At 34.1% G+C, this 13,632-nt stretch overlaps 1 protein-coding gene across 1 annotated transcript; it reads left to right on the top strand.

The window, feature by feature from the left end:
* The first annotated feature begins 6,722 nt into the window (after positions 1–6,722).
* Positions 6,723–10,253, top strand: LOC149175659 (benzyl alcohol O-benzoyltransferase-like). Its single transcript, XM_089422915.1, has 2 exons — positions 6,723–7,253; positions 9,113–10,253. The coding sequence occupies exons 1-2, from the start codon at positions 6,723–6,725 to the stop codon at positions 9,983–9,985; spliced, it is 1,404 nt and encodes a 467-aa protein (XP_089279041.1). The 3' UTR covers positions 9,986–10,253.
* Positions 10,254–13,632: the final 3,379 nt, after the last annotated feature.

Genomic DNA, 13,632 nt, shown 5'->3' with positions numbered 1-13,632 from the left:
CTTTGGCTGTCACAGTCTATCCTTATAGCTTCATGTACTAACCCCATACTTGAACACAATCTCTGCAACCAAACTGCTTCCTTGCTTGCATGAGTGGCTGCTATGTATTCTGCCTCTGTAGTTGATAGTGCCACTATAGATTGTTTCTTACTCATCCAACTAACTGCACCTCCAAATAGGTTAAACACATACCCACTTGTAGATCTTCTCTGATCTAGATCTCCAACCTAGTTTGCATCAACAAAGCCACGAATATCCAACACTTTGTCCAATCCTGGTCTTCCTTGGTAGCACAAACCATAATCACTAGTGCCATGCAAATACTTGAAAACCTGCTTTACTGCTGTCCAATGCTCCCTCCCTGGTTTTGATATAAACCTGCTCAATACTCCCACTGCATGTGCAATGTCTGGTCTAGTACAGACCATTGCATACATCGGGCTATCGACTGCACTTGCATATGGAACATGGGACATGTCCTCTTCCTCTTCTTGTGTCTTGGGACACTGTTTAGTAGATAACCTCACACCTACAGGAATAGGAACCTTCACGGTTTACTATCCTGCATATTAAACCTCTACAGTATTATCTCGACATATTTCCTCTGGTTTAACCAGAGCTTCCTCTTTTCCTGATCTCTTTTAATTTCCATGCCCAAAATATAGTTTGCAGCACCAAGATCTTTCATGTCGAATTTGGAGGACAATTGAGTCTTCAAATCCTAGATAATTTCTTTATCATTTCCAACCAGCAACATATCATCCACATACAAGACCAAATAAATAACACGGTCACCAATTAATTTAAAATACACATAGTGATCTGCTTTGCTTATGGTGAAGCCAAGTCCCCATATAAATGTATCAAATCTCTAATACCACATCCTTGGTGATTGTTTTAACCCATACATAGACTTCTTTAACTTACATACTAGTTCTTTCTTACCCTTCACCGCAAAGCCTTCAGGTTGCTTCATGTTGGTCTCCTCTTCCAAATCCCCGTGAAGAAATGATGTCTTCACATCCATCTGTTCTACCTCAAAATCAAAAGCAGCAGTAACAGATAAAAGTAATCTAATAGAAGTTACCTTGGCAACAAGAGAAAAAATATCACCAAAATCAATTCCCGACACCTAGGAAAAACCTTTTGCTACCAACTGAGCTTTGTATTTCTCCACTTTTCCTTCTGCATTTGTCTTCTTCTTGAACACCCATTTGCTGCCAATGGGTTTCCTTCCAGGCGGCAACTCAACCAAATCCCAAGCCTCATTTTTGTGCAAAAATGTCATTTCATCAACCATGGCCTCTTTCCAGAGTTTTCGATCCTCTGAATCCACTCCTTCCTTCACAGTTCTGGGATCATCGTCAATAATAAATAAAGCAAAATTTGAACAGAAAGTAGATGGACTATACCTTTCAGGCTACCTTCTTTCTCAAATTGATCTTCTCACAGCCGGAGTTTGTGGCTCTTCATTTTCTGATTCCTCCTCTGTTGTAGAGTCTGATTCTTCCTCCTTTAGCTCAAACTCTATCTTCTTAGGTTCCTTTGGTTGGACTTCATGTTTAATAACATCTTTCACCTCTCTGAACACCACATCTCAACTATACACAACCTTCCTTGTTAATGGGTTCCAAAGCTTATAACCCTTTAAACCATCCTTATACCCAATAAAGATGCACTTTTCAGATTTACTATCCAACTTGGTTCGTTTCTCCTTTGGAACATGTACATATGCATCACATTCAAATACCCTTAGATGTGAAAGAGAGGGTTTCTTACCAGTCCATACCTCTTGTGGAGTCTTATCCTCCAACGCTGATGAAGGTGACCTATTGACCAGGTAACATGCAGTATCCACCGCCTCTGCCTAGAATTCATGTCCTAACCCGACACCACTAAGCATGCTTCTTGCCCTTTCCATCAACGTCTTGTTCATTATTTCTGCAACTCCATTTTTCTGAGGTGTATATGGAGTAGTCTTCTCCCGTGCTATACCACACTTCTTACAGAATTCTTCAAATTCATTGCTGCAAAACTCTCCACCATTATCTGTCCTTAGCACCTTTATCTTCTTCTCTATTTGATTTTCCACGAGAGCCTTAAATTCTTTAAACCTGTCAAAGACTTCAGATTTCTTCTTAAGGAAATATATCCATGTATTCCTTGAGAAGTCATCTATAAATGATACATAGCACACAGACTTACCCAGTGATGGAACCTTCACAGGTCCAAACACATCACTGTGCACAAGCTCTAATATCTGTTTTGCCCTCTTACTACCAGAGGGGAAATTCACCCGATTTTGCTTCCCATATACACAATTTTCACAGAAATCAAAATCCAAAGAGCTATTACTCATACCTTCTACCATACCTTTACCATGAAGTATTTGAAGGCCCTTCTCTCTAATATGTCCAAGCCTTTGATGCCACAACATGGTCTTCTCTCCAGAGACCACTAGATTTTCAGCTCCACTTTCAGGAACCACAGAACTGTTGCACCCATCAAAACAGTGCTACCTTGCAGCTTGTACAAAGTTCCAATCTGAACTCCCCACATCAATACCAGTGCTCACCGAGCAATCTTGTAAGTATCCTTCTTGAACACTGTCTTTACACCTGCATTATCCAGCTTGCTTACAAAAATCAGATTTCTAGCCAATGCAGGAATATGTAGAACACCTGGAAGTGTTCTAACCCTTCCACCTTGCAACTTCAACTTTACTTTTCCACGACCAACGATTCTAGCCTTCCTATCATCCCCCAAGAAGACATCACCACCATCGTATTTCTCATACTTGCAGGACCATTCTCTATGTGGAGTGAAGTGAAAGGATGCACCTGAGTCAATCAACCATGCCTCATGATCTACATGTGTACTTGAAGAAGCCAAGTACACATCCCCACCTTCATCTGAGGTGGTTTTCACCTCTGCAGAAGGAGCCTCATCAGATCCCTTTCCTTTGTCAGGAACTTTAGATTTATAGTCCCTTTTGTAGTTCCCTTCCTTTCCACATTTCCAACACACCACCTTTACAGGTTTTCTTGAGATTTAGATCTCCCTTTAGATTTAGATCTCCCACTTGATGACTTATTTTTGTTTCTGTTCTGGGTCCGCCCTCGTACAGACAAGGCATCACCATTTTGGCTCTCCATATTTTTCCATCTCATCTCCTTCGTCAGCAAGGATGAGACTATTTCATCAAAATACAAGGCAGTTGCATTACTACCTATTGCAATAACTAGACTATCCCACGAATCTGGTAGAGAACACAACAAACTGATGCACTTATCTTCATCTGAAATTTTAATATCAACAGATGCTAACTGACTTACCACAGTATTAAATGCATTCAGATGCTTTGTCACTGAGTCTCCATCTTTCATCCTTAGGTTATACATCTTTTTCTGCAGGAACAATTTATTCACCAAAGACTTAGATTGGTACAAAGACCCTAACTTGTCCCACAAAGCCTTAGCCGTAGCTTCCCCTAATACACTCAGTAATACTGAATCTGAGACACATAATCGTATTGTGCTATTCGCCTTCATCGGACACTCCCATTAGTTTAGTACCCGGATCTACTACGATCCACTGGTCTTTATCCACCAACAGGTCCTCCATCTTGAGTTTCCGCAACTCAAAACTCTGACCATTAAATTTCTCAATCTCTATCTTTCCACTGCTCGCCATCTTCTTTCACCACCAGAATCGATCTCGCAGATCTCCCACTGAACAGGGTCTACCACAGGCCCGAGTGAAACCCCTCAACAACAAAGGCCTCCCCTTGAAGCAAAAATTCCTCTAATACCAAATGTAGGTTTTAACCCCATATAGAAATTACCTGCATATGAATTCTAAAACACAGAAAATAAACAATGCAAGGGAATAACACATATACACAGATATTTTCCCCTGGATCCCAAAACTAGGACTACTAGGGTGATTTTCCATTATGTTCCTTTCAATGTTACAATACATATTTATACATGTTGAAGCATCCAATACCATGGACCGAAAAACCATCACGTCCAAAAAACATGTGCAAAAATCATGCACAAAACCATAGGTGGGTCCGCCCAACCTAACATAGGGTCCAAAACCAAAATTTTCCGAGGCACTGCCCCGGACCCCATAAAGTGGGGTTATGAGTACACCTCAAACCCCCTGTGACCTCCCCCCCTATAACCCCTGGTTAACTACATGGGCTAGTCGTGGAAAGAATATAACACAACCCAACATATGTAATAATGTACTTGGGATCTTTCATTCTTAATCAGAAGCCTTATGAGCTGACACTTCTTCATACAAGTATCATAGATATAGTAGGACTATTCTTGTTATGTTTATGGTATATGTTGCTTTAGTTACATACTAAGTTAATGAACTAATTTGTTGCTTAGCTATGGTTATTACTGAATAATTATTTTTATGATTTCATGATTGTTGTTTATTATGTGGACTAATATGCGGGTAATCAACAAGTCTTTCTCTTCCTTCTCGGGTTCCCCCTTAAGATATTACTATTATTTTTCTAACCAGAGGCTCGTTTTCCCTTACTAGTCATGGAAGTTGCTCCATGCACCTTACATTGGGTGTCTCACAAAGCTCACATACTTGCTGCCCCAAAGTGGTGTTGCATTCTCTTATGTGTGTGTGTAACCAAGGCATATCTTTGAAACGTTTCCAATGGTGGTTGGACCGTATAGCCAGATGGGACTCCTACACTAAATGGTGTGAGGTCAAATTGGGACTTCACATTGGGGAGATCCCCTTATATGTTGGCGGCATCCAACACCATCAACAGAATCGTAGTTTATTCATGTGATTATGTGTGTTTTTCTCGAGGATATACAATTGTATTTTTCATCCCTTTTAGCAAAAACCACAGGCCTAAATTAAGAATTTGATACATGTCTTTAATAATATCAAACTCCACAGTGAAAAGCCTTCCAAGATGGATGGACAAAGAATTATTTTTTAATCACAAGTAACTAAGAAGTCGAGATCCAATTTTGAAGATCTACCAGTAACTAAGAGGTTGAGATCTAGTTTTGAAGATCTACTGATTCATGTTTGTTAATCCTAGCCAAGAACCATTGAAACAAAAAAACCAAACTATAAGACAAGAAGTAACCCAGGGAATCCTCTACATATAGTTGCATTGAAGTAATGAAAACAGGGGTTTCTTGCATCAAAAAAGGGAAAAGGGGAAGGGAGGTGTGCCACAACACCAATTAGAACAACATCCTTGAAAATAATTGTGTTCCATGAACAAGCCTTAAGGACGTAAGTAAACAATGCAGAAAAGGCTCTAATCGAGGTAGAATTACAATTTAATAAGTTGAAAAAAAAAATTGACTCCAACAAGACCATACAGAGCACATAGAAGGGAAAAAGTGTTGCAAAGAAGGTGAGAGAAACCACTTGAAGCTGCTAGGGAAAACCTTATAGCCATGAGTAGGAGCTCCATTGTTGAGGATATTGAATATAGTTTTTTTAATAATTTAACTCTTAAAAAGGAGGTTAAATCCTTCAAAAGGAAGTAACATTTTTAGATTTTTTTTTTTTTGAGTTAGTTGTAGTTTTTGTTAACTACTTTGATATATGACCTCTAAAATTTTAATTTCATTATCAATGATTATTAGGAAGAAAATCAAAAATTAACTTCCATGGAGTATTCTAGAATATTTATAGTAGTATACACAAATCAAAAGTTGATATTTATTTCGAAAATAATTTTGTATTTTTTGTTTTTTTAATTAAATTGATTAATTAAAAAAATCATATAAACAAGTGTCACATGAAATGAGTTATAATTTTTTGAGTACATAATATTGATAAACTCTAATATTGTCCCATAATATTGTAATAAAACTTATTTACAAATTAAAAATGTCCAAAATAAAATAAAGATAAATATTTTAATACTTATTATGAATTATATGATGCATTAATACTCGTTTGATAAATATTTTAATACTTATATGATGCATTAATACTCGTACATTAATACTCGTTTGTACGCTGGTGCGATACGAGGACGTGTTCATGCATGAGGCCATCAGGGCATCAACAGTGATCCTCCAGAAACTAGGCATCAAGGTTTGTACGCTGAATGGAATCAAAGACTAGACAGGTGTTCTTCCGCAAATTACCGATGATTGGACATAGAGTAAGGCCAAAATAATGTAGATGCTTCCTTAACATGGTAGTTTTCTTTTTAATTCTCTTTCGTCACATAGACGATTTCCGGGTAATTTAACTCTTTTGTTTTAGAATTGTTGTCAGTTGTTTGGTCCTTAAAATAGTGGGTTGTTGTCGCATCCTTATCTCGATTGTGGGCATCCTAAGAGGTTGTCCATTAAAGGGACAAGGCACGGTCAAGCGCCCATGTCCATCTGATTATCGAATCAGCGAAGGACATAAGCTCAGGGATTGTCACACGCTGGTTCATAGATTATAGCCCCAAAGTAATGCAGAGCTCAGGGTTGTCACCTGCTGGTACATAGATTACTGGACGTAGAGTAGCGCCAAAGTAATGCAGATGCTCTTTTTTGTACTTCATTTTTAATTCGCTGTAGTCAGGTCCTCGTCCATAAATTTGGCCCAGGTCGCATTAATCTTTCAAACCAGTTCGCTACGTTTGGAGAAATTAGTTTAGCTCAGAGAGTTTATTATCATCATTGTGATATAAGTTCTGTCCTACCTGGTGAGCTTCCATGGCCGTTCTGAGGTCGACGACTGTTAGAGAGGCAGCGGGGCGACTGGCTGGTTACTCTTCTGCTGGCGTGTTGTGTGCCCTTCCAAGGACTGCTCCCAACTTTACGATCACTAGGCAGCCACCTCTGTTCGTCGCCCCCGATCGCTCCACTCCCCTTCAATCGCTCGATCTTTCTAACATTGATGATCAACGGGGAGTAAGGTATCATGTTCCCAAGCTTCTATTTTATCGCAGCGACAGCGACTCCTCAAAGAAGAAGGATGAAAAGGATCCAGTCAAAGTTGTGAAACAGGCTCTCGCAAAGGTTCTGGTGCATTACTATCCTTTTGCCGGAAGATTGAGAGATGCAGATAACGGTAAACTCACAGTAGACTGCACTGGAGAAGGTGTTCTTTTTGTAGAAGCGGATGCCGATATTTCCCTGGAAGACTTTGGAGATCTGTATCCACCTATTCCTCGTGGAGATGAATTTATCAATAACGTTCCAGGTTCCGAAAACATCACAGATTCTCCACTACTACTCGTTCAGGTAAATTGGAGAAAAATTTGATCATTTCAAGGATTAGATTGATAAATTGTTTTTATGAAAGATCTATTTTAAGTATAGATTTATCTTGATGCTAGAGGTATTTTATTTTCTCGTAGTCCAAAAAATTTAATTTCTTAAAAGAAATTTAAATATTATTTAAATATTTTGTATAGTTAATTTAATTTTTTTTTTTTTTTTTTTTTTTCAATTTTCAATTTTGGTAATTGACTAATAGCATTACACATCATACTAGACTGTAAAATGAGTCTCTAAACTCAATAACAAATTATTTTGTTAGACTAAAAGATTAATTTAATCAATTATCTTATTTTATTCGACTAAAAAATTAGTTTGATCAATTGTCTTTATAGAAAATTCATTACTTTGATCAGTTCTAACTGGAAGCGTTCAATTGATTATCATCCTGTTATTGGTATTTGTGAACATTTCTACCCATAAAATTAATGAAGATTAGTGTGAATATTCTGAGAGTGGAGTTGGAGATTTGTGTGAGAATTGAAATTTTGTTTTTTAATATATGGTCAATATTTATAGGTGCCAAAGTGTGGTACATGTGAGGATAGAGATATGAAATCTGATTAGAGCTGAGAGAAAGTAATGAGAATGCCAACAAAAGAGAAGTTAGGTTATTTGAAAGTGAAGTTAGGTTAATTGAAAGGTAGAAAGTCATAAATGTTTTTTTTTTTTTTTTTATAACTAAATCAAAATTATACATTTACAATAAAGTTAAAATATAATAAGTTAAGTCCAAAAAATTATAAATAAAGAATGGTTAAATAATATAAATAATAAGAAAAATTAAAATAAACTAAAATCAAATAATTTTGTCCATGGGATTTTGGATAGATGGTGATTGGGCACTATGTTAAAGCACTCTTTGATGTGAAGTCATCAACTCAATTGTCCATCTCTATGTCGGTAATATATTAAACATGATGAAGATGTACTCCTACCAATCTTACAAACAAAAAACCAAATAATTTTAATTAAATATTTTAAAACCAAAAAGTAATATCTTAAAAAGAAAAAACATAATATAAAAAAAAGAGGGTTGATATAACATAATTTAATTTAATTATAAATATTAATATAATAACTATATTTATATAAATATACAAGGGTAATATATTCATAATAAGTATAAATATAATAAAGTCAAGTCTTAATCAAACTTTACTAGGTTGGTTTTGAGGTAGGGGGAGGAGACATGCTTAAAAATCCAGTCAGCTAAAAATTGGTGTGACCTAGGCCAATAGGGAGTGACTTTCACAGCTTAAATACCCTTAAGTGACCATTCAAACCACAAGTCAAACTTAAAAATCACAAACAATTTAAGAAAAAAAAGATAAAAATAAAGATAAAAATATAATAAATATTAACAAAAGCAAATAAATAAATTTCTTGGGGTAATATTCTCTTTATAAATAAGGGTTTAGTTAGATATATCGTTGTCAATGTTGCTGGTATCTGTTAGATCAGTTCCGTGTAAACATAATCTCCACGAGGATAGCATACTTTTTAATTAATGCTTACCTTTTGTAAATATAAAACCAATTAAAAATGGTTCAAATCTAATAAAATTAGTTTAGAAATATAAAATTAGTTTGTGAGTAGCCAGAGATGATTGAAATATTATAAAATTGGTATTGAAATATTATAAAATTAGTTTGTCAGTAGCTAAGGTCATTGAGATATCGTCCATTGCAATAAATTACATATAATTAAAAACTATTATAATAAACTAACAACTCCCTTTTTTCGGATGTGTCTATGAAATATTACTTCATATTTGCCCTCGAGGCTAATCTGATAGAATTTTGCACCCTGTGAATTTCCAGGTAACGCGTCTCAGATGTGGAGGCTTCGTATTGGGTTTGCGCTCCAATCACTGCATGACTGATGGTGTTGGTATCGCCCAATTCATTAAAGCTATGGCTGAAATGGCCAGAGGCGCGGCGAGCCCCGTGGTTCCACCAGTTTGGAATAGAGAAATCCTCCGACCAAGAGAGAAGCCTATTGTGGAATTTCCCCACCCTGAATATGACCAACCGACGCCCGATGAATATAAACAATTAATGGCGCCTCAGGAGGAAATGAGCATTAATAAGTCATTCTTCTTTGGGCTAAGAGACATCGACGCCTTAAAACGACAGGTAGAAGGCAGCAACTGTACCACATTCGAAGCGTTATCGGCGTGTTTGTGGCAATCAAGAACCGAGGCACTGAAACTCCCTGCGGACCAAGATTTGAAAATGTTGTTTGCTTTGAACGCCCGTTCTCGATTTCAACCGCCTCTTCCGGCCGGTTACTATGGCAATGCAATAAGCTTTGCCTGCGCTGAGGCAAAAGTAGGGGATCTAACTCACCAGCCTTTGTCATTCGCTGTAAATTTAATCAACGAAGCCAAGAGAAGGATCGACGATAAATATCTGCGATCTGCTATCGATCTGATGGAAGTGAAAGGGCGTCCACACTTTGCAGTCGGCGGCTCTTATATTATTACGGACTTGTCCAAAGTTGAATATGGCAAAGCTGATTTTGGGTGGGGGAAAGCAGTGTATGGAGGTTTTGCCTCAGGTGTAACATTTGGGGTGTCAAATTTCTCCGTTCCTCTAATGAAACACTTCCAAGGAGTCGTAGCTCCTGTGTGTCTGCCACCCGTTGCCATGGAAAAATTTGAAGAAATTATAAGTAGCAGCATAAATTACTAGGATAGAATAACCGCCATGATGTTCCCATACTTCACAGAAACCCATTTGTGCTGACGGTGGCACGAAACTCCAAAGTTTGTTTTCCTAATGTATATTTTTGATGAACTAAACCTTGAGTATCCTATCCTTACATGGCGTATGCCAATGTGCCAGGAGTGATGTGTCTCAATGTCAACTGTTTTCTACTTCACTCTGTTCATGTTCTTTCTTCGCTTTATTCCCCAATGGGAAGGGTCTTGAACCCGGTTATAATATCAAACTTACACCACACATCCATGTGCTTTTTTGAGAATATATAGATTGTGAATAATTTTATTTTTTACATTGAAATAATTTAAAATTTGTAAAATATATATTTATTTTAATAATATTTTTATATAAATATTTATAATTAAATATTAATGTGAAAAAATAATTAAGAAAAAAATTAATAATTATATCATACAACAATAACAATGCTTGAATATAAACATTTGTTAATACTAATATATTTTTTTTAAATTAAAATACATTTCTTAAACAAAATTATCACCATGAAATCAAAACAATATTTTTATTTATAAATCACATAAAATGTGAAGATTCATTGAGCTAAAAATATATAAACTAATCAACAAATAATCGCAAAAATACTATATTTAGGCAGGTATAATAAAAAAATAGTTACTAATAAAAAAAAATTATTAATTGGGATGCAACATCACTTCAGTTTGAATGTGAATATATCCCAACTTAAAGTATAACTTTACTTTGTAGTGTTGAATGGGAGTACAACCTTTCAAATTCACTTTACTTTGAATGTGAATTGTTATCACAAAAAATTGATCATCTAGCCATAATTTACTAGATGGATCGAAGTACACCACATAAAGTCAATTTTACTATAGTAAAATTATTTTCACTATAGGAAATTATTTAATAAACCACATTTCTTAAGTCATTTATAATTAAAGCCATGAAGAATAATTAAATAAATCATTATTTATCTGATTATCTTCTAGGAACAATTCATTAAACCATTGTTTAAATAAATCATTATTTATTTGATTATCTTCTAAGAATAATTCCCATTGTTTAATTAATATTCCTTGTCACATTTGATCCAATTATGAGAAATAAATAGATAAATTATTAATTATCTTATTTTTCTCTAGGAATAATTAATTAATCACTGATTAGTTATTATTCTTTGTCAAGTTTGACCAAATCCTCTAAAAATAATTAGATAATGCATTATTTGTTTACTATCCGTTAACCATATTTCTTGAGATGATCAATAAATCATTTATTTATTTATTATTTCTAAATAAAAATTTAAATACTTTTTCCCTCGAACTAAATATAATAAAATATTCCAAATGGTTATTTCTATAATGGTGTTAACAATATTTTATTATTGCTCATTATTTGAGGATAACCTAACATTTTTTTATAAATAGAAGAGTTTTCCATTCATTATTCACTTTTTATTATTTTCATTGTTGAACTCATTGTTGTAACTCTGATTATTATCACTGTCACACACCATTTTTATTTTGCATTTGAGTTTTCATTGAACTCAAACATTTTATTTGTTGGGTTTTACACATTATAGAGGAAAGAGACTCTACAAAAGTTGAAGACATTTGAGGATAGCCAAGAACCCATCCCATAGAGGGGGACTGGTAACATTATTTGTTCCCTTCACATGTGTTGTTTAATAAAATATATTCTTTATATATCTAGTTTCCATTGGATTATTGGAGTTATTTATGTTTATTTTACTATTTCATTGTATTGTTTAACTATGATTGTGTCATAGATCAAGACTTTGATAGGTTTTGTTTCTATCATTTGCTACAGATCTACAATGTTTAATAGTCATTTATATTGTTAAGACTATTTATCATCCACAATCTTAAATTGTTCCTTTTCATACATCTTCAAAAAAAAACACGATAACATAAATATTTTTCATCATAAAATACAACTTCACTTTCACCTCAAAAATGTGAAAGGTTGAAGCTTTCACATTAATTCATTGATTGAGAACGAACAATCATCATATAAAATTGATGAGATTAATAAAGACGGTTTGGTATAATCTTATAATGTTTTCCTATTATCAAAAGTTTGTAAGAAAAATACTCCATGACATAATTCTTTCAAAAAAAATTACAAATTGTTTTGAGAATAAAGAAGATAACGGTAGTGAAAAAATGAAGTTTTCCGATTGCAAAATTCTAAAAAGAAAATGACCCAGACAGCATAATTAATTAATTTATTTTTTATATTTATATAAATTTTTAATTAATAAAATTAAAAACATAATATAATATTTGGTTTAATTATGTATGAAATGTAAATTAATTAGTTAAGCAATATTATATTTGGTTTGACCATATGAAATGTAAATTAGTTTGTTTGTGTTGGGTTAAGTTTAAATTATATGGAAAATCACTTTTAAGAAATCAAATTATCTCAACATTATAGAATACTTTATTTGATTAATCTCTTTTATAGTAAAATCATATATTTATATAAATTTAACCAATATTAAAATAGAAAAAGGTCAATTTCTAGAAATGATAATGATTAAAAATATATTATAAATGTATCTTTTTCATATTAAAAAAATGGAATTTTCCCTTCGCAATTGTAAGGTCACTTAGCTATGTCAATAAGAGGCAAGATATATATGTTCTTGGGTTGTTTAATATTTAATCTTTTTAATAGTTAATATGCCTCTATTTTGAGTGGCCAAGTTGGTATGATTTCCTAATAATTGTAAGTATTTTTGTTCAAATGAGTTATCCTCTTAAGGTTTGGTGTCATTCCACTTATTTTTTCTTGAAAAAAATATCTATATTCAAAAATAAGAATATACATATTTTTGTTCCATAAACACTTATACAAAACAAACGAAAAGTATTATGGTGATAGTCACTATCACTTCAACCCATCACAAAGAGTGGACCATCATTTATAATATTTTTCAACAAATATAACCTTCAGACTACAAACAACCTTAATCAGACTAGGAATTGATAAATTCACTAAACAAAATGAGATTGAATAGAAGATCTCGAAAATACATAGTCCACATCATACCAAGCATAACTCTTAAAACATAAATTAAATATTTTATATTATTGGTGATAAAAAAAATCATATATAGAAAAGGAGCAATCCTAACACTCTAACACCTCCTTGGATAGTTTATCCACTAGGTCATTGAGCTTACAAAAAATATGGGTAAGGATGCTCATTATAGCTCATGAATGCATTATTGAATTTGAGACAATATGGATTCAAATTGCACATTCTCCATCGAAGAATTAACATTAAATTATTCAATAGTTATTTCAAAATTCCCCAACACTTGCAAAATAAATAAATAAGTGCAAGCAATGCTAAGAACTAGACCTTTGAATTGGAAATAGGACCCAAAGCATATCCTATACGAAAGAAATGAAATTATTTTACATAAAAAACAATGCCAAACCCACACCTAGGTGGATGTCCCTCACTAGCCCCATTAAAGAAACCCTATGGGGTATCAAAGTCTAGAGCATGCATAATTGGCACTTAGTATTTTTTTTTATTTAGGTTTTCACTTGAATTCACTCATGAGCTTGAATATCAAACCAACTACCACTTTTGTTGGA

The sequence above is a fragment of the Pinus tabuliformis genome, chromosome 4_1 (genome assembly GCF_031772625.1).
Source record: "Pinus tabuliformis cultivar Carrire ecotype Pingquan chromosome 4_1, CPIR1, whole genome shotgun sequence".
NCBI lineage: Eukaryota > Viridiplantae > Streptophyta > Pinopsida > Pinales > Pinaceae > Pinus > Pinus tabuliformis.
The sequence above is the reverse complement of the archived record's forward strand: the minus strand, read 5'-3'. Positions and strand labels throughout refer to the sequence as shown.

Coding starts and splice junctions, on each gene's coding strand:
- LOC149175659 (XM_089422915.1), top strand. CDS start 6,723: ATGGCCGTTCTGAGGTCGACGACTGTTAGAGAGGCAGCGGGGCGACTG. Junction 7,254..9,112: donor CTCCACTACTACTCGTTCAG/GTAAATTGGAGA, acceptor GTGAATTTCCAG/GTAACGCGTCTCAGATGTGG.